This window comes from Stegodyphus dumicola, chromosome 10 (genome assembly GCF_044657685.1).
Source record: "Stegodyphus dumicola isolate Sdum_Otavi_A_Nest chromosome 10, ASM4465768v1".
NCBI lineage: Eukaryota > Metazoa > Arthropoda > Arachnida > Araneae > Eresidae > Stegodyphus > Stegodyphus dumicola.
The window spans coordinates 25,065,400-25,092,731 of NC_140777.1; the positions used below are offsets into that span (position 1 = coordinate 25,065,400).

General features: G+C 32.2%; 1 protein-coding gene across 3 annotated transcripts in view; it reads right to left on the reverse strand.

The window, feature by feature from the left end:
• SMC2 (structural maintenance of chromosomes 2) overlaps window positions 1-27,332 on the reverse strand; it is a 169,523-nt gene that overhangs the window by 50,489 nt on the left and 91,702 nt on the right. For all 3 annotated transcript variants that reach the window (XM_085824803.1, XM_085824802.1, XM_085824804.1), the window contains 3 exons: window positions 23,169-23,344; window positions 21,305-21,423; window positions 20,978-21,116 (listed from right to left, as the gene is read on the reverse strand). In XM_085824803.1, coding sequence (XP_085680929.1) covers window positions 20,978-21,116; window positions 21,305-21,423; window positions 23,169-23,344 — 434 coding nt within the window. The remainder of the gene's footprint in view (window positions 1-20,977; window positions 21,117-21,304; window positions 21,424-23,168; window positions 23,345-27,332) is intronic.

Genomic DNA, 27,332 nt, shown 5'->3' on the forward strand with positions numbered 1-27,332 from the left:
TAGCACAATTAGGCTTAAGATGTTACGGAATCGTTGGTGTTGGCAATTGTTATCTGTAGTTAAAACGTGCTCAGTCTCACTACTGTTATGATTGACACATTTTATGGTTAGCAACATGAAGAAAAATAACTATTGTGATAAGAATATAGAGTTGAGTTATAGTGAAGATGTGTTTGATTTTTCATTGTTAGAAGATATTGTGGAAGATAATGTTGATTATAATTCTGACACTTCAAGTAGTTGTTCCGAAATTATACTACCAAAGAGACGACGAATGACAGTTATTGAAAGTGAAAGCAAAGAGTCGCCGGAAGACTTAGATAAATGGCACGATGTCACGGAAGAATTAGATATTCTGGATAGAATACATTTTGGTGTATCGCCAAAGGTCATTGGACCACAAATTCCTATAAATATTGTACAGTCGACACAATATTTCAAATTATTTTTCACAAACGAACTGTGAATAAATTATAAAATGGTAAATGAAATTATAAAAGAAACCAACAATTACGCATAAAATGTTCTAAAGAATAAAGAAATATCTAGTCATTCTATTTGGAAAACGTGGCGTGCATTGGAAGAGGATGAGTTTTGTTCTTTTATTGGAGTTATTATCAATATGGGTACGATACCCCATGCAGGATTATTGGTCAGTTAACCCTTTAACAGTTTGACCCGTATTTTCTCATTCTTTTATGCAGGTCTCTTGATGGGTCATTACGTATTATTGTTAGTTTAAATGTACCCTCGAAAATGGACAGTCCTGTGTTTTTGTAATAGCAAAAAAACACACCAAAAACGACTAGCCCGTATTTTTTTATGTCTTCCAACCCCCAATGCCAAAGGGGACAAGGGTCCATGCAATCCTGTCGACAATGGGTAATGGCTGTCATTAGCGTGGGGAGAAATCTTCTTGATGTTTTGGGATAAAGGCCTTACACTGACTCTAAAGAAACAAATTTATTACCAGTTACAAAGTGGATGCATATATAAAGGGATTTAAGAATTTCTGTTTTAGAGCAGTTATTGAATAAAAAATAGAATTTTTTACAAAATGAACGTTTACTTATAAAAGCATTAATGAATTAAAACAAGAAAAATAAAAGTAATAAATGCAAACATAAAAATCTGAAAATGCAAATCTTTCAGATTTTACATTACGCCCAAAGGGGCGTTTTTTTAACGGTTTGTGGGCTACCTTTATTTTTAAATATCATTTTCTTCGCACTTAAACCATAAAACTTCAGTTAAACAGCAATACCGCAAAATAAATTTTAAATGAGTATATCTTTAGAATTTCCGACACACAGTCTCGCCCATTGGAGATAATTTTTTTATATTATTATTTTCATACAGTGTTGCCTTTGCTTGCTTTGAAATCGTTGAGTTTCTTAATAAAAAATTCATTGAAGTTTTACGAAATATGAAACAGATAATAAAACAAATTCCAAATCTCAGCTTCGAGATGCCCATATTCGGGTGGAAATGTACGTTATTCAAAATTGGATGGGTCAAGGTACCGTTGTTTTATCATAATGCGAGAAACATACATACATTTATGCAGATTATTCATTATTTAATTTCAAGGCAGATAGCCCTCGAGTGCTTTGCCGTAATCTAATAAACCAAAACCATTATTTAATTTCTTTAAATATAATACAGGGCTGTAATATTTGGTAGCAACAGTTTGAAAAGTGAATTGACATGGTTTTCAACGCAAAATGCCAAAATGAAGTTAATAGACCTTCTCGGCTAACGCTCTTTGGGCTAAAAATAATGTATCATGTAATTTAATGGGAATACGAAATTAAATAATTCTCTTTAAAAATTCTTCTACAAACTTATATCACGAATAATAAAAACGTGAGGGAATCTTGATAAATTTATAAATCTTATACATCTGACAATGCGATTCAATTATTTGATTTCGTAATTTAAGTACCTATGATTCTTGTTATAAAACTGTACAGGAATTTAGCAAAGAGGATATTAAGTAATCTCTTATTACCATTAATCTATGTGATAAATTATTATTATTATTATTACTTTTGGTTCAGTCTTTTACTTCCAAGTATCCTTTTACCTCAAATAATCGAAAAGATATATAAATTTAAAACAAAATTCGCCCCGAAATCAGAAATTAGGTTATGAATTTCATGCAAATTTTATTTCAAAAGCTATTTTACGCTCTGTAAAATGATGCAAACTTAAAAATTTTGAGATTTTTAGTTTATTCTTTAAATGGAAATATGCGCAAAAAATTTCTTCAACATTAAATTTTAAAAACTCTAAATCGAATTATTATCATGCGTAAACAGTGTGTGTACAAAATCTGAACTCAATAGTTTATCAAGAAGTAGTTCAAAAATCGACGACGAGCTTTTGATTAAACACCGTGAGTGAACTGAATACAATTTTTGGAACAGCTCTATTTTTAAACACTTCTGGAAGGATCGGTAAGTTGTTGATATAGCATAACCGTTATTTTTATAACATTCTTGGCATTGTGAAACGTTTAAGTGACATTCATAAGCGATTCTCGACAATTCTGTTCATTTGTCAAAGTGGCTGCTTTTGAAAATATTGTGAAGCTCATTCGATGTGCTTTACTATCTATGATACTCATTATCGATATTTAATTATGTTCTATTTCTAAACAGAAATATTGGTAAAATTAAGAGAGGTCAAACATTTAATTATTTGAGTTATATAACTACTTATACTGTCTCAAGAAATTTCGAGTCATTTTGTAAAAATAATATTTTCTTTAAAATTCCTTTCCCCCCCTACCCCCTATGCTTAATGACTTTGCTACTATTCTGATGAATGGAAGGTTTGTAGAGGTATTATATTTTTTTTAACAGCAAGAGACATGAAAAATGAGCAATGCCTTAACCGGGACTCGAACCACGGACTTCTCGAATGCATGCCAAGCGTACTGACACCACGAAGGCATGCTAAAAGGGCGGGAGAAAATACCATATATACTCCCCCTTTTAAAGGGCGAATGGGGATTAGTGGATCAAATCGCCAAATCCCTGCGGCGGAGAATCATCATCCACCACCTTTTTTGGTTTGGGCGCCACTAGAGAAACATTAGGTTATTTTGAAGCATGACATGCGAAATAGGAGCAATGCCTTCGCCGGGACTCGAACCATGAACCTCTCGAATACACGCTGAGCGTGCTGACCATTACACCACGAAGATATGCTAAGAAGGCGGGAGAAAATACCTTATAGGTTATGAAAACCAAGAGTTAAGTAGGTAGTTACAAATCTAACTAATAAATGCTCTACAAATACAACTTTTAATATTTTAGCAGAATTTTTTGGAAACGTATTTATATAGATTGTTGTAGAAATCGACATTTGATGCCAATTAAGAGAAGGGGTTGTTTATGAGCATATTAAAAATGCTTTCCCCGCTCAAAATGTTAACTACTTAAAAATAATAATTCATAATCGTACTTGATCTGATGTTTACAATTTTTCCCCTGAGATTTCTTTAAAAAGAAAGAATTACAATTGCAGAAAATTTAATGGAGTTGGCATCTGCGCAAGAGGACGGAAACTATCAGGGAGGAGACATTCTAAGGGGAACTAGATTTCCTTCACATTGAACGTAGAAAACTTTCACCGAACAAGTGTGTTCACCAGGATTTGAACTTACGTAGAATTACCAGTACTCAGCAGATTTAGCGCTTGGCCACTGGGGCCCGCAGACTGATTAAAAATCTTGTTTAGAAACCTTTCATCTTGATTTAGTGTGACAGGTGCCGTAGTTTGAAGGTTAGGATTACTTGAATATAGCAAAACACACGAGGACTATCTGCTTTTAAGGAAAGAGATGCCTTCGTAGAGGACTTTTTAATGAGAAAAGTCCTCTACGAAGGCATGAGAAAAGTCTCATATTTATGTTATACATGGGAAAAAATATGGAAAAATACCATTCAGCCATCGTATTTGTTCGTCAGGGTGTAAATCTAAGTCGAACTACCAGTATTTACCGACCACTAATATGGCCGTAGTTTAATAGGGGAAATAACTGTTGGACTGTAAGGCATCTAAATTAAGAAATAAAAAAAATTCACTTCTGAGGTAATCTTAAACCCAAATTAAGTTTTTTATTATAATTATGAAAGAGTTCAACTCATTTGTTAATTTTCGGATTGTTAAAATTAGTGTGGCTTTAATGAACGATTATTTAGACCTGTTACAGGAAACAAATACATCAAAAGTTTCCTTTAAAATATCAGGAATTATTGAAAAAACTTCTGTAATTTATAAGCGAGAAAACGTATTTAACCAGATTTTACATGTGTGAAAAAATAATGAATTTTGATCTCCCCTATTAGAGACATTTGTAATTACATTTCTAGTTCCAAATTCAAAGTGAGAGATCTAGTTGCCTAAAGCCAGAGAACACTATCGATTCGTCTTGGCTTCTATTTTCAGCGACGAAATAGATCAACTGCATGGAATTTTTATGATTTTTCTCAACATATAAACTAAATGCGTGTAAGTGTTTCTTAGAAAACTTGTCAGAAGTAGAATATCTCTATCTTGGTAGATAGATATCGTGTGCTTTAGTAAAGTTAGCAAATCTAAACACAGGGCTGACAATACTATGTTTGAAGCCTTTAACATAGTCGAATAGCGAAATCACCCTACATCGCCCTCTTTTACTTACTTTTATACTTTTATCTCAAAATTATATACTGCATCCATAAAAATTTCTCTAAATTAATGTTATTTGGATTCGAAAACCATTTATGCTTAAATACATCTTCTCAGATGTTTGTCTTTTACTCACTGAGAGTCAATGCTTCTTGAAGATGTCAGTTCATGAATGAAAAATTATTTCTTGCTTTTCCGATTTCCCCTAACCGTTTCCACAAAGGCCAAACCTTTGGGCGAAAACAGCCCTCCTATGATGTTATTTCCTTAGTAAAAGAGAAAACACTGAGCGGGGGAAAGTAGTAGAAATCTTGACTTTCCTTTGCACTCAAAATTCAAGCATTCCCAAAATCTACTATAAAAGATATACTCTCTAAGGTATAAAATTTTTGTTTAATGAAATTATAAAATGCAATATATATATGTGTGTGGGTTCTTTAGTTTCAAAATCACAATTCATGTTCAAACAAAGCACATTTAATGAAACATTAATACATCTATAAGATCGTTCATCTATTAATACAGAATCTATACCATCTTACATCTATTAATACAAGATCTATATCATCTTACATCTATAAAACAACATCTTACATCTATATCATCTTATATCACTCTCTCATAAAACAAAGTGGCGAGAGTTCTATCAATTTCACTCGTGCTAACAGCTAAAATTTAGACAGCGCACGAGGAAAAATATTAAGGATTTAAAATCCCACATATATGCATTCTAATATATACATATGCTAAAATATGAATGCCTATATATATAACTTGATTATGTATATATATCATTGATGACATATATATATCAATTAAACCATTAGACACACACACATACATAATCAGATATATTACAGATATAGAATCACACAGTATCAGTAGGTGAAAGAAGAAAATAAATCCTACTGGTGAAAGATTGCTGAAGAAATTCAAAGCATAATGAAAGTTTCTTTTATTTTGGAATCAAAGAACTTTTTTATCGCTTTAGTTTTTGGGAGACTATTAGATTAAAATGCAATAAATAAATAAATATATGGAAGAAAAATAAATCTTTAAAGGAAGAAAAAGGAAAAATAGAATCAAACAATCAAATCCATTTTCAGCATTAAAACCAGTTTTAAATGCGACAGTGTATTTTTCTGCCAATACGAAAACTTAAGAAAATAGACAGAAATCTGCATTGTTTCACCTATCAATATACGACAAATGGAAAAACGATACAAGAAAAAGTAAATTTGAAAAATTTGCGAAAGCGTAATAATTCCGAATGCTGCACAAACAGAAAGATATTATGCAGAGACATTGGATTTTTTCGAAGCAAGAAATGTGAAAATTCAGCAGTGCCCTCATTATGCTTCTAATAAGGAGGTCTTCCAAATTCTAGCTGGAAAGACTTCCATTTATAACAAGATAATGAGAATGGCATAATTCCTTATTATTTGTTTTCATTTAAAGGGCGAGAGAGAAGGAGCACGAGACACTGTCGGAATAATTCATGTGTTAACGAATTATCGTCTAACACGTTTTCGTTAGGGTGCCATTGGAGAGACATAGTGTTTTTACGAGGAAAAAAAAAACACGAAAAATCCGTTATCCTATCAGCGGAATACGAACCACAGGCATTCCAACTGATAGTCCGATCTACTATCCCTTACACCACGAGAGCCCTCAAAGAAGAATGAGATAATTTTTCATAACCAATATGGATATACAACTGATGATTCTAAAATTTTATTATCATTAAGACTGGAAAAAATACACAATTTAATTCATTTTCATACATTTTAAAAGAAGTTAAATTTTTCAGAGAGTTACTATAAAATATCTATTAGAATGTCAAATTTAAGTATTTCAATTATTTATATAATGAAGGATAAATTTTATATTTATATAATAAAGAAAAATCCTTGATAATATCACTCTGATTTTAGTGGAGATATTTTAAGAAATAAATAAGTCAAAGCTGGAGGAAGAAAAACTATTTCAAGTTATATGTTTATCTTAAAAGTAACGAGAGAAAAACTATGTTAAAAGAAAAGGCGCACTATCAAAATTCTTTTCTGTACTGCTGACAAATTGTTATATGGCATGCATACTATAATATTCATGAATAATTTATTGCTACTAGATTAATACAGGCATAGCATATTTTTATGGACTGATTTGCTGTAATGCCTAATTTGCAGTTTTATAGAAAATTATAAAATTTTCAGTTTCAGTAAACAAATATATAATATTTTGATGACTCAGCAGGTAACATAATTTATTGTCTTAGAAGTTTTTACATAATTTATTATCTTTCAAGTTTTTTCCGAAATCACCTCAGCAGATATGGAATCAGCTGCAGACTGTACTAACTTTAACAAGCGCAGTATCTGAGTGTTCACATTTCTGTTTATAACAGCAATAAGAACAAGTATAAGTTTGAAAAGTTTACCAATGGCAATGTGGATAAAAGAGATGATCATAAGTATTTTGACCTGCCTTTGGTTTCTGGTCAATACGTTGGCTGTAGGGAAGATTTTGTGATTTTTTCCACGTGAACTAGTTTATATATATATATATATATAAATTCCTCTAAATCTTTCGTTAAGTACATAGTATGAAGTTGCTACATTAAACATTAGTAAGTGTTTACATAGGTAAACATTTTAAAAGCGACTAGCGTAAAGAAAGATTATTTAAATTACGTTTTAAAATTGCAAATTCAGAACACTGAAAACCAAACAGTAAACATTATAAGACTAATTTAATAATCTTTGGTTTGGTTTAAAATACCTAAAAACTTTACTTAAAAAACGTTGAAATTTACAATGTTCATTCCCAACAAACTGTTATTCTGCCCTATTCATCGATTGCTTTAATCAAAATCTAAAATTATTTAACGTAAAATGTAATTATCCAAAAATTATGTAAAATGAGAATTTTTTCCCACTATATCTGTAGCTTACAATGGCCAGAAAAAAAGATAGCACTAGATAGTGAGTATTTCTACAATGAAAAAACTCTATTGACTAGAAATAGTCTTTGGAGATCTTAGTGTCAGTTAGCCTGCGGAGTTAGGTTCCCTTCCAAGTCGTTTTCTTTTCCCAGGAGGCAGGGGTAGAAAGGACTCTTCCTGATTATTATTACTTTTAGCAAAGACGTTTAGAATTATCTATTCAATCCTTGCTAATCAGACGAATTTGGGAAGAAATGGAAAGTTGTAGATAAATTTTGCTTCTTCCAGTGCCAGTTACAAATAGTACAGCTGTTCAATAACATTTGAACTATATCATTAACGCTGCATATTACTAAATGTACTTGTTCTTTAAAGTCCTTGATCTGTTCTAAAAATAGTGCCGCAGAAGTTTCAGAAATGAAGTACAATTTAAAGCTACTTAGCATTTCTATGTATATAAAAAAGTAAAACTGTTTAAAATGCACATCCTTTAATGCTTCCTGTTTTATTTGGAATAATATTTCAAAAATAAAACTCGTGTTAGTTACGACTCACACAATACTTAACGGGATAAAGAGCCGTAGTTTGATAATGCTAGGATCATGCATTCAGTTTTCGTCGTTTTAATAAAATAAATTATGATACTTATGCTGGTAATTATTAAACTGCATTTATGTATACAGAAGTATGATTAACCCATTAACCACCAAAACTACAAGGAATGATTCTTTTCTCATGAAAATAATAGCAAATATTAAATTAAGCATTTATAACATAAATTTACATTGAAAATGAAAAAAAAAAATGCTCTTACCTGTGGAAAAAGCGAGTGTTGCATTCGTGCAACGTCAGCGGAATAAGACTACAGATGTTGAGTGAGTAGGATTGTACTCGTGCGATGTTTCCTTTGAGTGGAGCACTGGATTACTTTTTAGCTGTATAGCATTTATAAATCTATAAATCACTTTACTTTTAATTAATTTAATATTAAAATATACATTATATTTCTTTTACAAAGACAGATTATTTCAATTGAAAGATTCAAGCATGAAAAGCTTCACTACAATCTTGATGTAAAGCTACATTACATGCTTTGTATCTATTAACAGTCTGGCTATGGCACTCTTTACAATGAAGTCTTTTGTTATCATCGGTAAAATGTCTACCATCTCCATGCAATGGTTTTTTAATGCTGAATTTACTAGGTCTTCCTGTTGCTGATCTATTTCTGGCTAATTCTACACTCTCAATGGGAGTTTACAAAAGGAATAATGCAATCTCGCGTCTGAAATCTAAAAGACACTTTTTATTTCCAGTAGCAGAAAGTCGTGATATTTAGTAAGTTTAGTTATGGTCTCACCTTATATAATTTATCAGTATTGTCAATTTGACTGTTGTCAGTAAAATGCAAATTCTGCTTCGTATTCCTGTACTATAAACGTGATATCGATTCTTGTACAATAGGAACAGAAATGTCCTTATCAAGTGACCAATACATTTTTTCTTGAGGTAAAGAATAATATCCCGTATATATAATATTCCAATAAATTTTCCCATATAGGCTTCAGATGCAATAAATTCTGGGAGATTTTTTTTGCTGAGCATATAAATTTGTCTGTTCGACGAGAAGAGAGTAAATGTCTATACAAAAAAGAAAATCGAACATCTCTCCAGTAGTTTTACCTTGTATTTTGTCTTTTATAATTTCTCTTCTATCTCTTTCTTTATTTTCTTCCTGAGACATAACTGAGGGTTCCTTTCTTATCCATTTCAAGTTTTCAGTTTACTGCTTTTTAACCTTTTTCTTATGACTACCACTGCTTTTAGAAGGCTGAAACTTACTTCTTACATGAATTTCAACTTCCCAGCAATATTATTTTCATTATTTAAAAAATTGCCATTCCCTTCTTTTTCATCAGTAGCTTCTGAAACTTCTGGGGGAACAACAATATCAGTTTCATTCTGGTCATTATTAACATTATCCTCATCTGTTTCTTCATCAAAATAATCTTTGAAGGGCTTCTTCTAATGTAAGATACCTCGTTATAGGCATTTTTAAAGCAGCCAGAATATGAACCAGAACATCAAAAGGAAAGAGTAAAAAAAATGCTTACCCGCTTCCTGCTGACGTTGCGTCAGCGCAACACCTGTTTTCCCTTCCTTCCCAACACAAATATAAACATCTGATTGATGTAATGTTCTGATAAACAGTGACCTTGACTAAAAATATATCACTCATAAAGACGGCGATTCTTTCGTTAAATATTTTCGGCAAAAAAACCCTGTAGAAAATTTTGCTTAATTTTTGGTTAAAGTATGAGATTAATTATTATAAACAAATTGATTGTTGAAGGCAAGTATTTTTTTGCAGAAATAATCTTCATAATATTCCCTACAAAAAATCATCTGCTGGTACAAAATATCTTAGGTAGTTATATTTATATACGCATTTATTTTGACCGTTGCGTCAACGCAACACCAGCGGCTAATGGGTTAATACACTAATATCACAGAATATACGCTTTTTATGCTCTGACAAGTTTTGACAAGATACCAATTTTTAGTTCATATACAAGTCATAAATTCTCTAGTCAGATTCCATTTTTATATAAATAGACGCATAGAGGACAAAATGTAACAGTTAATTATATTTTTTATTCTTTTACAAAATTTAATTCTTTTAGATATAATTTTTAACGGTAAACGATATTCTGCTAAGTTATAATATAAAAATTATTACTAATAATATCCTAATTTAATAATATTTATATCCTAATTTATATCACTCAAAACAGAATTGGAAAACTCATTCAAATCATATTTAATCAAAACATTATACGCAGTTTTGGGAAAAAGGAATTTGAGGGTTTGTTTGATTTTTAACGGTGAATTCAATCATTAAAACATTTTTACCGTGTTTTCCCATTCATATAACATTAGCAAAATAATTTACTAAATAATTCTTAGATGTAATTGTATTCTTGTTTATCTTTTGTTATATGACTAAAAATAATGCAAATACTTGGCTGTTGGTACTTAAGACATAGTCTTTCCATATTATCACTTTTCTATTAGGCCTTGAAATTATGTTAACGACCTAATAGAATTCGGAAAATCCTATGATTGCATAAAACTGCGGAAGGTGCTAATAATGACAAATTTTAAATGAAAATAGAAATTTATTTAAATAGACTACAATAGAATAGAAATTTATTTAAATTGACTATAATTATTCTTATATTCTATGTCATTTCAGTACTATAATTTCAGTTATTAGCTTAAATACTGCAATTTAGTTATATAATTTGTAAGTGGAAGTCCCACGATTTTAAATTTATGCATAAATGAGCAAATACATTTTGAAAGTAATATATATATATATATATATTACAATTCATTTAACTGAAAACGTATCCATCCAACACAGAGAAATTATTCTTTCTAGTCTGTGGTAAGATTGTATCACATTCATTTAAACTTCTGTTTAAATTCGAAATGCGATCTCTCAAATCAACGAAGGAATCCATTTTTGGCTTTAAATTCCCCATTAGTAGCAACTGTATAATAGCGAAACTTACCAAAATATTTGTAGAAAACCGCCAAAATTCTAGAAATTGCTATAAAATCCCAAAAAACATAAGGAAGATTATTGCTTGCCAATTCCATGCTGAAAAGATCAAGCATTTACGAGGATGAGCTCGACTGTTAACGAACAACTTGTGGAAAAAATTCAACGCTAAAATATAAATACGTATGCCAAATTTTCAAAAATTCCTGATAAATATTGTACTCTCATCGTAAATATATATGGACTTATAATGTGATGAAAACTGAGTCGGCAAAAAAATGGATTAAAATTTAATTTACCAAAATAAATTGGCCTACTAAAACTAAATAAAATAAATAAGTAAATAGTAAAAAAATTGTGTAACAAAATAAATAATGATCTTTCTTAAAATACTGCCCAATAAAACATGTCGAATAATTGAAAATTTACAAGCTTAGAAGCTAAAATTCTAAAAAGATTTTGTAAAATTTGGACGTCACATATCAAAAGAAACAAGTCTACAGGCTACAAGTACAAAGAAAGAGGAGGGAGACGAAACTAAACGCAACAAGTACTTCTTGCTATTCAATAGCGGGGAGGCAATTTTATGGCTTATCCATCACACTAAGGGGAAGCAAACATACTGCCTTAGGCTGGGCCATCTTAGAGAGATTTCAGAAAACGAAAGCGATTTTTTTGGAGGGGTTTGTTGACTGACAACACAGCCATTTTCAAAGCATTTCGTTCCGAGGGGCGGGCTCGTTAATAGGTTAAGGAGAATAGTCACATCCCTTTCTTTGGTAAAATATTTACAAGAAAGAGATTTATGCAGATATTCTAAATGCTGCATTCCGCTGCGAAAATGTGCCGGAGTTGCTGGTAGGCAGTGGTACAAAAACGTGCAGAGCGCTAAGGGTTAAATTATACAAATTTTCTGCTGCATTTCATTTAAACTTATTTCCTCGAATTTCTTTAGGTATTTCTTATTTCACTTCGTGGCAAGGCAAAAAGACATAAAACCTCAAAATATCTTCATCAAAAAATTAAAAATATAGAAAAATATAAAACACCAAATACAGTGAAAACAATTTAAAAAAATTATTTTACAATTAAAGTTCTACGCAAGAACAAGCAATTTGGCCAGCGGGCAAGAAGGCAGATTTTTTGATGCACAAAACTGAAAGTTTACTTATGATCCCATTTGGCAAAAAGATACTGAATGTGCAGAAACTGAATTTACTATTTTGCTAAGTTTCAAATGCAAACACATTTGGCTGCTATTTAAAAAAAATTCAGCTTAGCTGCACTTAAACAATTTTTACACTGATAATTCTACAGCTATTGCATACAGATTAACTAAAGGCATAAAAACCTTAACCAGAAGATAAGAACAACATAATTCAATCATATTTAAAGCAAAAAATGCACAATTTACAAACATATAATTAAAAAAAAGTGAGCTCACATAAACAAGTAACAGAATGTGTGTATACATATATTGTTACGAAATGCTTAGGAGCGGTACGATAGCTTCTCCGCAAAGCAGGTTTAGGGTTACCAGAAAATGGCAAGAGAAGGCAGGGTTTCCACATTTGGCGACAAAATTGGCGATATGCCATGGACGGTACATTCCTTTTGGAACAAATTCTTTCTGGTTTAGCCCAGCGAACACAAGCCAAAAGCTATCTATATAAACCCTGCTGGTACATGGAGAGTTAATCAGTAAGTTAGTGTCTCGTCTAGTGAGTCAGTGTGGAGTCCATCGCGTTGATAGTCAGTCAGCGAGTGCCGAGTTGGTCGTCGAGTGCACCGAAAGAGTCTCTCAGTGTATCACGGTTAGTGCATTGTTGTGAGAGTGCTTTGAGCTCCAGGAACGACTGAACCAAGGAGTTGGGAACTGTACTCTAGTGTATTGTCGAGTGCATAACGAGCTGTAGCGTGGAGAATCTCGAGAGTATGTAGAGTTCCGAGAACGAACTAAAATTCACTGAAATCAAAAACAAGTTTTTCTAATACTTGTGAAATAGCTGCAATGTAGGATAATAATAATTTATTTACTAAAGAAAAGAAATATTGATTATGTTATCTCCTAATATAAATTTAGAAGAATGTATCAAAATGAGGGAACCCAGAAGTAGGAAGTTTAATTTTGAAAATGTTTTTTAAAAGGAACTTGAATGTAAATCATGAGGGGGGAAAAAACTTTTTAAAGGGACTTGAATTTAAATCATGAATAACAAAAATTCAAACTTTGAAAAAGAAATTTAATAAACCAAGTTATTATCGTCATTGATCAGAAATTAGTTGACTTTTCAAGGGAAACAAACCAACTCCTGTTCAATGAACAATAATTAATAAATGCGAAGATGTTTCGTCTTTTATAAGTAAGAATGATTATGGCAAACTGTCAAATTAAGTTAGGCCAAAAGTATTTTGAATGAAGCATTTTCACTAATACAATAGATTCTTTAGAAATTTTGAGTGAATAGCCAAATTATGTAGTAAAATTTACAAGATACTTGAGTAAATGTCCCCCGACATGCTCGCTTTTATGCATGTTAATTCAAGCCTATTTTTATATTAATAATAAACAGTAGTAATCTTAACTGGAATTATGAAATAAAACTCAAAGCAATTGAAATAAACATGAGAAACACAACAAACATAATAAACTCAGGTTTCGTAGACATTTCTGCACACAGAAATTAAGTACTTTTAAGGACCATTAATGAAAAAAAATTAAGGACCTATGAGCAAATGGGAACTGAATAAATTCAATTAAAAATATTATATCTATGCCTGAACGTGAGTAGGATGCATTATTATTAAACATAATTAACATAAATATTAATATGTTTGAAAATAAAATTAATTTTATGAAATTTATCAAATAGCATTAAATATTTTACATGTATAATAACTGGACATATTTGGAAGAAAATAAGTGACATTTTAGTTACGTTTTATCAACAGTTAGCTTTTTTTTTTTTTTTTTTTTTTTTTTTTTTTTTTTTTTTTTTTTTAATGTCTCATTTTGCCACATATTTGCTCATAGAGGTTTAGTAAATAGCAAGTACATTTTATGTCAAGCAGCATAGGTTAAAATGAGCATTAAAATCATAATCAGCATGATTCATAACAAAAGACTGGCTGTTGTCACTGCTCCTGCTTGCCTATAGAGAAACCTGCTGATCAGAACAAACCTGAAAGGCCTGATGTAGGCACAGTTAAGCAAGTTTTGAAAGTTAGATGACCTCTGTCTGGCGCTGTTAGTGTTGTAGCTTCGTATAGAGTTCCACAAAGCTATGACACTAACAGCGTCAGACAGTGTAGGGGTTGTAACTCAGTTAACATACTTTAACCCTCTGTGAGGCCAAGGTTTTTGCTAAGAAGTACAAATTTCCCAAAATTACTAGGGGAACAAATTGTTTTTTTGATTTTAATACAAAAACTTTTCTGGTATTTCATACCTGGATTTGTTTTCTTTTAATATATTGCCTTAATTCCGTTGACATATTTTAATATGCATGTATATATAAGTTCTTACAGATATCACAATAAATATTCTAGGTCGTATATATACGGCCTTGTCGCTTAGAGGGTTAAGCCACTAAAACATTAGCCATGATAAGTTGTTTTGCATTAAGTCTCACTAGATGCAAAGAATAAGTTTCACATGAATTTTTATATTTTTGTGTTTTACCTTGTGACCGCGGTAAAGTTTAACACGTTGAGCCCGGCGCCAAATTTGATGTCCTTTCCGTTCAGCTGGCAGTGAGCGATCAAGCGATGCCAACTTAAATTATTCATAAATTATACAAAAAGGAAGGAGACGCACATAAATTCCGAAAGTATTGCTCGAAATGTTACGATGACAATTCAAAACTATTTTGATGCAAGATAGCCAAAAATGTTACCAAAATAGTTGTTTTGTATTGTAATATGTGTAAAGCTAAGCCGTATTTTTGTTTAGAATGTTTCAATAAATTTCATTAAAACTACATTTGATAACACTTCATTAAAACTATACTTATTTTTTAACTTTAATTCTGTCGGTCCGACGGACTAACGCCAGCCAAACGAAAATTCCAGTGACTGTCCCTAGGGACTGACACTGGGCTCAGCGTTATAACGAAAGGCAATAGCTTGTTTTAATATAGAGCAGTGGTTCTTAACCGGGGGTGCCCGCACCCCTATGCATTTTCGGGGGTGCGGGAGAAGCCCCTACCTAACGATAAAAATTATTAAATCTCATTTATTAAATTTCTTATAATGAAATATTTGAAATCTGCAATAGTGTCCCCAATACTGAAGCTCATAAAAATTGGTAGCACCTAGCTCACTTATCGGCAAAAGACACAGGAAAGAGCTGATGGGCGTATACACTACGCTACGAAAAGGCATGAAACGCTACAAACGAACGCGAACAGGCAGCTAGGTGACGGAGAAAAGAAAAAAAACTTTGTGGGAATACAAGCGTGACCTTCAAGAAACCTCGATAGCCACGAAGCCACGATACAAGCGGAGAACGTTATCCCAGCTTGCGCATGCGCTGAGTTCAACATGTGCTACTCTAATGAAATCTACGGATTCACAGATTTGTATCTGCATCTACTGTGCCTCTGTTAGGTTGAGTCAACTATTGTGTCTGCGACATGTGTATTGTGTATTCTGACTCGTCCAGAAACTTCTTGAGACTAATACATTCTTAATTGCCCGTTCAAGCCGAGCAGAATTCAGTGATATTATAAACGAAAGAACATTATATATATTATATTACATTACTTCTAAATGATTAAATCGATTTGAACCCCACTATGTCAAAAAAATGACAATGGAATGATAAGTATGCTGGTTATGGATTTACCTGCACAACCGAAAAAGATGGCATGCAACGACCGCAATGCATTTTGTGTTCCAAGATATTTTCAAACAGCAATCTCAAACCATCAAAGTTATTAGAGCATTTCAACAACGTGCATGGTGGCGAAAAAGCGCATAGCATGAACAGCTTGAAGTCAAAGAAGGCTCGGTTTGATACCAGTGGAACTATCCTAAAATTGTGCCGACCAGCAATTCAAAAACCTTTATTAGAAGCGTCATATCAAGTGGCATATTTATGTGCAAAAAAAAAAAAAAAAAGAAAGAAAGAAAGAAAGAAAGAAAGAAAGAAAGAAACCTCACACGATCGCTGAAGAGTTGATTAAACCTTCTGCTTTAATTATTGCTAAAACAGTTTTAGATTCGGAAGCACATAAAAAAATCCAACATATTCCATTATCGAATGATATTATACGATCGCGAATACAAGATCTCAGTGAAGATATTCTAATGCAAGTAATTGAAGACATAAAAATCAGCCCACTAAAAATAAGCATGCAACTGGATGAGTCAACTGATGTTGATAATTGTAGCCAACTTTTGGTATTTGTCAGGTATGTGAAGGAAAAAGAGGTGATAGAAGAATTTCTATTTTGTGAGCCACTGGAGGTGAATACGAGAGGAATTGATATTTTCAATCGCATCAAAGATTTTTTTACTAATATCAATTACCAATGAACGTGATTAGCTCAATATGCACCGATGGAGCTCCAGCAATGTTAGGCAAAAATTCAGGATTTTTTTCACACATGAAAAGAGAATTACCGGAAGTTATAATAATGCATTGCATGTTGCATCGTCATGCACTTGCGTCAAAACCATTGCCAGAAAGTTTAAAACAACATCTAACTACAGCAGTAAATGTAGTAAAATACATCCGAGGGCGAGCGCTTAATCATCGCATTTTTCGTGCATTTTTGCGAAGAAATTCGTGCTGATCATACCGTGCTCCTATATCACACCGAAATACGATGGTTATCTAAGGGTCGCATGCTTAACAGAGTTTTTGAATTGCATGAGGAAATTATTCAATTACTAACTAGTCAAAACTGTTATTTAGTAAAAGATTTTGAGAGTAATGATGCAATGCTGAGGCTGGCCTACTTAGCAGACATATTTAGCCATTTAAATGAACTGAATCTATCAATGCAAGGATTTGGTATAAATATAATAATATCTGGTGAGAAATTATCTTCATTTATCGCAAAATTAGAAATTTGGATACGTCGAGTAGAAAAGGGGAATTTTGCAAACTTTCCCTTGCTTGATTCTGTTATTGCGAAAAATGAAAAGAGTACAATTATACCCGACATTGTAATACATTTGAGACGATTGAGCGAATCATTCAATGGATACTTTTCTACCGGAAATATTACCAAAACTCAGAGATGGATACTGGATCCATTTCTATTTGACTTAAATTTGATGGATGATAGTGATCTGAAAAAAGATCATCTTATTGAAATGCAAGCAAGTGGACATGTTCAAATGGAATTCGAACAATTAGAATTGCAACAATTCTGGTTTTCGCAGTTACAACGTTATCCAGAGTTGGCGAACGGAGCACTGCAGTTACTCTTACCCTTTGCTACCACCTACTTGTGCGAAATGGGATTTTCATCACTTTTGCATATAAAATCTAAAGCGAGAAATCGCTTAAATGCAAGTGATGACTTACGCGTATGTCTTTCCAAAAAGGAACCTCGCTTCGCCAGTATAATAATGAACAAACAACAACAGACTAGTCATTAATACAAATAATATTGTTTTGTATTTATATAAAATGTACAATGTTTTTCAATAAACAATAAGTTTCGCAAAAAATGTATTTTTCTAGACTAAAAAAATTAAAACACATTTTTCAATGGGGTGCGACTCGCTAGAAAGGTTAAAAAACACTGATATAGAGAGATAATTTTTAAGGGAATGCATTTAGTTATAATTCAATTAGGTATTAGATAACCTTAGTCATTATGGATTTACATGGCCACTATTAAATTAAATTTATTTTTTAATAATATTTGTTAAAAAAAACCCTATTAATATCACAATCTCATAAAATTTCACAGTTTAAATACATGCAATTCATGACATTGATTTTTAAACAATATTAGGATAATTACACATTAAAAGATACAAAACATAAAACTCTACAACATAATTATGTGTCTTTTTAATTTGAAGGCCTGCCTAGACATTTTGGCTAGTTTATATCAATTTTCTTCTCCTTAAGCATGTTTTCTAACAATTAGAAATTTGTCTCAATATGCAAAACAATGTTCTCATTAGTTTCTGCGTGTTTTATATCCTAACTGCCAACCTTTCCACAATGCACTACCTATGAAGGTTTACTTGATCTGGTAAAAATTAAATAGTCCTACCCCCCCCAACAGACGTGAAACAAATTATCACTATGTCTGAAAGTAACTATAAATCAGATAACAAATTTAAATAAAGGTTTAAATAAGCTTCTTATTCAAAAAGAACTTGGAACATATAGGCATGTTCTTACGCTAACAAAATAAAACACAGTTTGTGGTGATATAATTAAACAAGAAGAGTGAAATTCAAATTAAAAATATGGACTAGTAGTCAAAAACTATACAATTTAATTTCAATTTAATCTGGCTCAGTAACTCTATTGTCATAATAAACTCAAATGTCAGCAGCAGTAATGGAAAGACTAATAATTACAAATCATCAGAGCTGACAGGAACTAATGCAGGGAGCAAGTGGAGTTCAGAAACACTCGTCTTACACTCCAAAAAACTCAGTTTAAAAAATGTCTAAGTGATTTGCATTCAAATGAGGAAATAGAAATGGGAAATTATAGTAAAGGCTGAAACTGTAAACAACTGAGTAATTTACATAATAATAACTGTACATATCTTTGAAGAATAATTTTCTTTCTCTTTACATATTTAGTTTCTTTTTTCAACACGTTTCCTTTTCACTTTAAATTTTTTAGATTTAATTAAAGACTTCTATTATTCTAAAAGACTAAATGCATTTAGAATGTATGGAAAAAGCTGCTAATTTTATTTCTTTAGTAATACGAACATTCAGAAGAAATATAAAATACATATGGTAAGGTCTGGTCACAGAGCTGATGTGGCATAATTTTTAGAATTTAAGGACCCACTGAGCAAAAAAATCTAGAAATGGCAAAACTTTTAGAATTTAGAGCAGGCTTTGAAAGCAGAATTTAGAAAGGCACCAGGCATCAGAATTTAGGATCAACAGAGACTGCACCAGGTGGCAAAATGCCTAGTGCCAGCTGTTTGTATGATGCATTAAGACATATTAGATGAATCTTTTGAATTGTCAGTTTTCAATTTCTTTATTAATAAAAACATTCCTTTCTATAATTCCTGTCCATATGATAAGATTAGAAGTACTTTTGATATTTTCCATGCTTGTATCTAGTGAAAAGTAGAGAAACTAAAGGGAAGATAAAAATGTTAAAAAAGCGATTCTAGAATCAGAAGTTAAACATTCAACTATTATGTTTTCATTGTTCTTCCAGGTGTTCTCCAAAATGTAAGAAACTGCGTGTTACTACCATGGAGACATTTTTCATTTTATCACATTTTTTTTGGAATCTTTTAGAATTGTGGGCCTATAAATTTGCCTTGAAATCTTTCTAAACTTTAATGTCTAAAATCCTAAAGAAAAATTACCAATTCTGTAACAGCAAAAAATCCAGAAATGTTTTTAGAAAAAATTAGAGGAAAAAAATGTGAAATTAATTTTATAGAGAAAACTGATGCATATTCTGAGAATTCTGATCATTCTGAGAAATGGGAAAAATTTTTTCCATGAAAAAATTAAAAAGACTTTTGCTAAGAACTGTTCCGTAAACTGTGCATTATAGCATTATTCCTTGCTTATTTTTCAGATTCAAAAAATTGTATAATATGTGGCCAAAGTGGAACTTTATAATATGACAGTGAAAAATAAAAATGCTTTATTTTAATGTTATTTCTTAAATATAATTCCAATATATTACCATTATTTTAATGAAATTTATCAATGTTAGAATGTTCTAAAAAAATCATCAAAAAATTCCCAGATCTAGGAATTAAAAATTTTCAATAGAAAGCGATCTTAAAATCGCCAAAATGTTGATAATCGCCAAGTTTAGAACCGTTTAATAAAAGAATTCACATCCCTAAAAGCCAAAAGTTGTTTGCGAGCTCTTCATTACAAAAAATGAAATAATTTTGAAATGCTTATGTTTCACTTCTTGCTCAGAAACTCGAGTATCCCACCATTATTTATATTACAAATAGGAACAAATTATAACTCGTGAACCTACTAAAAAAATAGCCATATTTGCCAGTGAATCGCCAAAAATATTCCTGCAAAATGTTAATTCACACCCAAAATGGCAGTCGTAAAAACAGACAGAAATTTCAGATGATTAAAATTAAGGACCTTCTGCCGATTTTGGCCAAAATTACGGACTTTTAAGGACCAAAAATCGCTTCCAAAAAACTTAAGGACTCTTAGAACCTTACGAACCCTGAAATTATGCTATCTTTGCAAAAACAAATTAAATAAAAGTTGAAAAATTGCATTCGATAGCGGTCAAAATGGATATTTTCGTTTAACTATGAAACCTGAAAATTTTTGCGATTACAATACTTCCTTTACTTTGTAAAAAGGAAGTTAAATGGTCATCATCAAAATAATAGTGCAGTAAAAATTTGATAACTTTGAATAAATTAAAATCATGAATTTCGTGCAGTTATAAATCTATTTCATGGTTTTAAATACACTTTTGATAATACTGACAATATGGACAACTAATTTTTCACATCAAGCCATCTATCATGAATTTTGCAGCAAAAATGTTAAAGGCTCTTTTTTCAAGTATTCATAAAAATATAAAAAGAAAATAGAATAATTTTTATTAATCATACTTTGCCCCCAGCTGTTACTTCAAGCGCAACTGCATCTTTACGGTCTTTTAATTCAAGCTGTAAACAAGCTGGTCCTCTGACTTTCCTCCGATCAAAATTCTTCACAGGATCCATATATTCAAAGGTTAATTGCGGAAAACTACAATAAAAAATTCAAAAATTAAATTATGCAATTAAAATGTATCTTTTCTGTTAAGGAAAATTAAAAATGAAGAAACATTATTTTGCAAAAATCATGTTCATCTTTAAGTTTTCAAAAATTAAATTATACAGTTTTAAAAAAAATCTCTTTTCTGTAAAGCAAAATTAAAAATGAAAAAACATTACTTTGCAAAAATCATATCTAATTCATCTTTAAGTTTATCAACTTCCATCAACAGTTTCTTTTCTTGAGCAATCAAATTTTCATATTTGCCTTCTTGATATCCAAGCTTTGCAATGTCAGCCTGTAAAAAAGCATAAAAGCTCTTCAATTCATGTATTAATTGAGACAGCATATTAACAAGACTTTTATTTAATTTTCCATTAAGTTTCCATTGGAAAACACATCTAGATTTTTTTTTTTAAGGAAATATTTAACAGGAAAAAAATGCTTATTAGTTCCGTTTCTATATGACTGACCTCACAAAATTTATTTCAAAATATTAATTTATCACAAAATTAAACTAATTTATGATCCATTATACTGAATAGCCCAATATAAAAAATTATGGGAATTGTGTAATATCCCTGTAGATCTCATAAAATTCATTTGAGGTAAATTAGAAAACTTGCTTTAACCCATTCAGTACGGGCGTGTCATATGTGCATCAGCAGCGAACATTACCTCACGGCCGGGTGTGTCATATTTGAATTGCCATTTAATTCACTCTACCGGCCGGGCGTACTACATTTGACTTTTTAGATAGAACATTTAATTAATATTTTTTGTTGCCACTAGATGTAGCCGTATGCCTGTTATGGGGAAATATATCGAAAGTTAAGTATGTTTACCTTCATTCTTATGCAATAATTTTTATTTTTGGTATTTTGTTTCGGAATGAGAGCGAGATTCGTGGGTAGGAGCAATGTAATGTCTCTTTAACTGCCTCATTTGATATAAACAAATGCATGTGCTCTCCCTGCATTGAGGTATTTTTTATTTTTATTTTTGCGATATAGTGGGATAGACATTCTATCATTAGAGATTTTTTTATTACTCTTATATTACCCCCTTTTTTTATTACTCTTAGATTTTTCATGCCTTGAGATGAATATTTTTAATGGTCAGCGAAACGTATCTTTTTTTAATGGCAAACAAAAGCAGTATCTAAACATAGAATATACACAATCGCTAATTCGATAGTGTTGAGTAATGTAATGGCTCTCACTGGGTCAATTTATATACACAAATGAATATGTTCTCGATGCTCTGGAATATTTTTAATTTAATTTATTAATTTATCTTATTTTTATTTTATTTTTTTTCTCGGTTATAGTGGAGTAGATGTTCTATCATTAGAGACTTTTTATTACTCTGAGTTTTCTGGCATTGAGACAAATATTTGTATCGCTTTGCAAAAGGATTTTTTTTTTTTTTTTTTTAATGGCAAAACAATAGCACTATCTGACCGTAGAGCATATACAAATACTAAATGAGTCAAATTTGCTGTGTAAAATAGCAGCAGATATTACATTCCTGTGAATAACGCAATGCTGGACTTTGGACTTTGCTTACACCCATGTTTAAAAAAATAACATACACTGTCTCATTTTGAAACATTGCTTACTTTTCGTTGTTTGCTCGTTGAATTTTTATGAAAGACAGTTTTAATATTTTTAAATTTTAATTGTGTGTTGTGTTAAATAAAATCTGTGATTGTTTGGATATTTTTGCATATATATTTATTTGTGGGATAAGGGCAAAATTATATTATTCTAGAATGAGTATTTTATAAAATTTTTAAGGAAAATATAATAATAAAGGCTTAAAATTATTTCTGACGACTACCAGAATGTTCTTCTTATAATGTACCCAAAATTGGAAAAATTGGATGATAAATTTCATTTATATGAATTTTTTTCCAAAGTTAGGCTTAGCAGCGTAAATTGCCCGTCCCCATAGGACGACGCATCCAGTTAACACATCGTTCCAAGAGAACGCTTCGGTAACAGAGGTGCCCGTCAAGAGCGGGTTAAGTGAAAAACTTACTTTAAGTTTCTTTACTTGAGTGTCTAGATTCTGATAGAGATTTTGATCTTGAGTATAGCTTTTGTCTACTTTTTTATTTTCGCCTTTTCTTTTCTCCAAGTCAGCTTTCATGTGCTTTATAGACATTTCAAGAGATTTTTCTTCAGTTTCTGCATCCTTTTTATCTTTACCAGCAGCTGTAAAGCAATTTTAATACATTAAAAAATCCATTATATCAAGATGTCTACTGCAAAAAAGTTAACAAGAAGCTACTTTTAAATAAATTTCTTAATATATAAATATAAAAATTTGGATCCATTTTACACTTGTTTCAAGTTCAATCAATAAATTAAACATTTTGAATACTATTTACAACTATTTATATTAATTAAGCACACAGACAGACTTGTATGCTTTACATCAATTAAATGATCCATTTCTACTTTAGTTAGGGAACTGCTAAAGTAGAAATGGTAAAAACCCACAAGTGCTACTATTTGAAGCAGTCTTTACACTAAACAAATTGTGATGCTGGCTCATAGCTTCACATATGGAACTACTCCAGCTGGGAAATACAGGGTTTATCTAACACAGAGGTAAATGCCTGACACCAAAGCTGATGATGGTTTTGTCGACTAATTTTTGTTGCCATAAGTCACCAAACTTGGTAACCATCAACATTTTGGTTCCATACCTATTTAACAACAGCCTTGAAGCAATTTCAAGAAATCGAAGGGACTGGAAATTTCTTGGCAGATGGGAGAAAAATATGCAAGTCCGGTGAGGGCATCAGTTTAGTTTCGTTCAGAGTTTAGCTTATAGCACTGAGAGATCACTGTGCGAGCTTATATATTTAAGACTTTTTTTTTACTCTGTCTTGTGTTTAACATTCTCGGTACTTTGAAGTCGTAACTACTGATTGTGCTCTGTCATACTGTGAAGGGCAGTATGAATACTTTTGTGGAAATTTCCAAAACTGTAAAGCATTTCTTTTAGGAATTTCATCAAGCTACCATGTGCATTCAAACTATTAAGAAATCGTACGCACATAGCAATGTTTGGCATTAGAAGTGAGACGGTCACAGGAGTGATGGAGAAGAAACTTAGATAACTGGGAAGACAGCTTTTAAGAAAAGATGCAAGAGTCCATTCAGTCCATTAAAGAAGAGATGTATGCAGGCCAAGAAAAGATGGATGGAGCCATCAAGTCAGTTAAAAAAAAAAGAGTTGAAAGCAGGCCAGGAAAAGATGGATGGAGCCTTTCAGTCAGTTAAAGCAGAAATGAAAGCAGGCAAGAAAAAAAGGAGGCAAGTTAACAGAAAATGAAAAGAAAAATTACTGCCACAATTAGAAAACAAATTTGAGGCTATGAAAGGCAGAATAGACTTTTTTGAAAAAAAGGTTGCAGAAATCAAATAAGGAAGAAATCAAAGAAAGAGTTTCTGTTGTTGAACAACAAATAGAAGAAAGAGTTCTTTCTGCTGACAGACAAATCGATGAAATTCAGCTATTTCTAAGGATTGAAGAAATTCACAGTTAACAGCTGGAAACAATTCTGACAACTTTAAATTCCTATCTATGTTGTCTTTTCCTACCTATGATGTCTCTAAAGCTATTCAAATATGATGCCAAGACCTCCTCGGCAAGTGTACAATACCCAATTTTTTACAAAGGCAAATGCAACTGGATGGGATTCCAAAAAAGAGAACTGCAGCCTCGCTGTTTCTCTAGAAGCAGACATAGCAGATATCCTTCAAACCCTGTCTGAAAACCAGAGGCTAGACTTTGAAGCTCTAGCTGAACTTTGGCGAGGTATGTTTAAAAGACTATAGCAAGCTTCAATTAAAATCTCACCAACAGAGGCCTAAGGAAACACTCTGGGAGCTCAAAAGAGATGTTAAAAGGCTGTCTCATCTTGGCTCTCTAGACTGCCCAACAGAAACAAGGGAAATCCTGTCCCTATAGTAGTCCGTCGATGGCATACAGGATCCCTATACAGAAAGGCCTGTAAATGGCAGATGTCAAAGATCTACAAAGTTATCTAGTGTATGGCATGAAATTCAAGGCAACCAAGCAAACACCTCAAACAGACAGCCACCCAATCAGAGCTGCTTAAGACCAGGTGCCAGTGGATCAAGTGATAGCTTGTTTAGACAATTTAACCAGGCAACTCAATGCCTTAGTGGCAACAAACCGATCTAAAAGTGCTCGAGCTGGTGCTGAAGGCCACATACGAAGAAACTGCAGAACACCCCAAGATACAGAAGTTAAGAAAGCTCATAGCAAGAAGTAAGGGAAATAAATTAGTGGTCATCTCATAAGTTGAAGGTTGCTAGATACTGAGAAGCCCCATTTTAACACTTATTGTAGAGTTCTGAAGCCCCACTTCAGATTTCTGCAGTGAGTGGTGGCAGTAATTGACTTTTCAGCATGAGACATATCAATGGAGGACACAGGAGACAATGTTAACCATCATCTGAAAAGATTGAACTTTCAAAATAATGAACTGCATTCTGCCTCTGAGGACATAACTTTGTTTGGAACAAAAAATAAAGGAGTTAAATCCATGAACCAATCAATAGACAATATAGTACTTGCCAGAACATAATTTTTACTACCTGGATCCGTAGCTGAAAACAGACATTTCTGGTACAATATAATAGAATATCCTAAGAACAGTGTAACAGATCGAAAAAAGTAGCCTTGGTGCACGTGACATATCGAGAAGCTTCACCCTGGTGAGAGCTGCTAATGTAAGTGATACGGCAGAAGTCATCAGGGAAGATAAAGTGGTTGCTGCATGTACTCCAGTAACCTGCACTACATAAACCATTAGACCTCCAATTTATGTGTCGTCAAACAACACATTTATTGCAGAACTAAATGAAGAAGAGAAAAGTGTTGAAGAACGTGCCTTTCGAAAATTCCGAGATGTTTTCTCATGCACATCTTCTGATGTACGCCAAACAGTTTGAATAATGTAGCATTGATATGAGGGATCAAGCAATATCCAAGACATCTACCAATTAATAAAAGAAACAGACAAAAAAGCTTCTAAAGGACATTCAAGGATGTGATGTTATAAAGCCTTTAGCAAGTCCTTGGGCCATTCCCATTGTTCCTGTCCAGAAAGAAAGACATGTACACAGATTTAATCAAGCATCCTTAATAATCTCTGGTTGATGGTTTCCAGAAACCAGCAGGACTGGGGCAAGAAGTTACCTCTTTGTTTTCACTGGCCTATTGGAATGCTATCTATATGAGTATTGGCTATTCCCCATCCCAGATGCTCTTCAGTTGTGACCTTCAACTACCTTCTGATCTGTTGGTCATCCTCCAGATGTGCTTTCATTGCCTGAGGAATATATTCAGGATCCCCAGATATGGTTTGAAGTAATGCACAATTTTGGCACAAAAGTGAGTCAACTTGCCAACTGAGAAGATGAAGACCTGATACGGCACAAGAGGAACAGGACATCGATTGAAAGAAAGAGACAAGGTGTGTTTATGGAATCTTATTCGACAGAAAAACTTTCTCCTAAACTACATTCACCCTGGAACGACCCTTCCACAGTCTTTGAGGCTTAACAACATCGAAGTTTGTTCCGTAAGTCATCAAATTCAAGACTAAAGTCATTCATTACGACAGCCTAGGTTTTTATTATGAACAGTGCCATGCTGTATATAATAATAGTTCCCATGCTGTATATAATGTAAATAGTATACTAAGACCATGGTCCTATGTTTATATAGATTTTTAAATTCGTGTATTTACTGATTTAGTATTTGATTTGTTGAAATTACTGTTTCAGTATTACGCTTGTTTTCCGTAATTTAAGTATGGTTTCATGTCCAGGAATTGCTTTAACCAGGATGTGCAGGCCTTAGGAAGTGGACAATGTTACAAGTTTTATATATATGTAGATAATTTTAGTGAAATTATATGTAAATTGTAGTATCTCTTGTATAATGTACCATGAAAGGCCTCAATAGAGTGAAGTATTGCTGAACAGGGTTACAGGTTAAGTCCATTTAGCATTAAGGTAAATGGCTACCTCCCAAACTGGCAAGACAGTGAAAGCTGGTGACGGTTTGGGTAAGTAATTTTTGTCGGAGGAGAACAAACAGAGAATCATTTGCTTTCTGCAGAATTGTGCAAATATGGTGCATCTAAGAAAACATCAA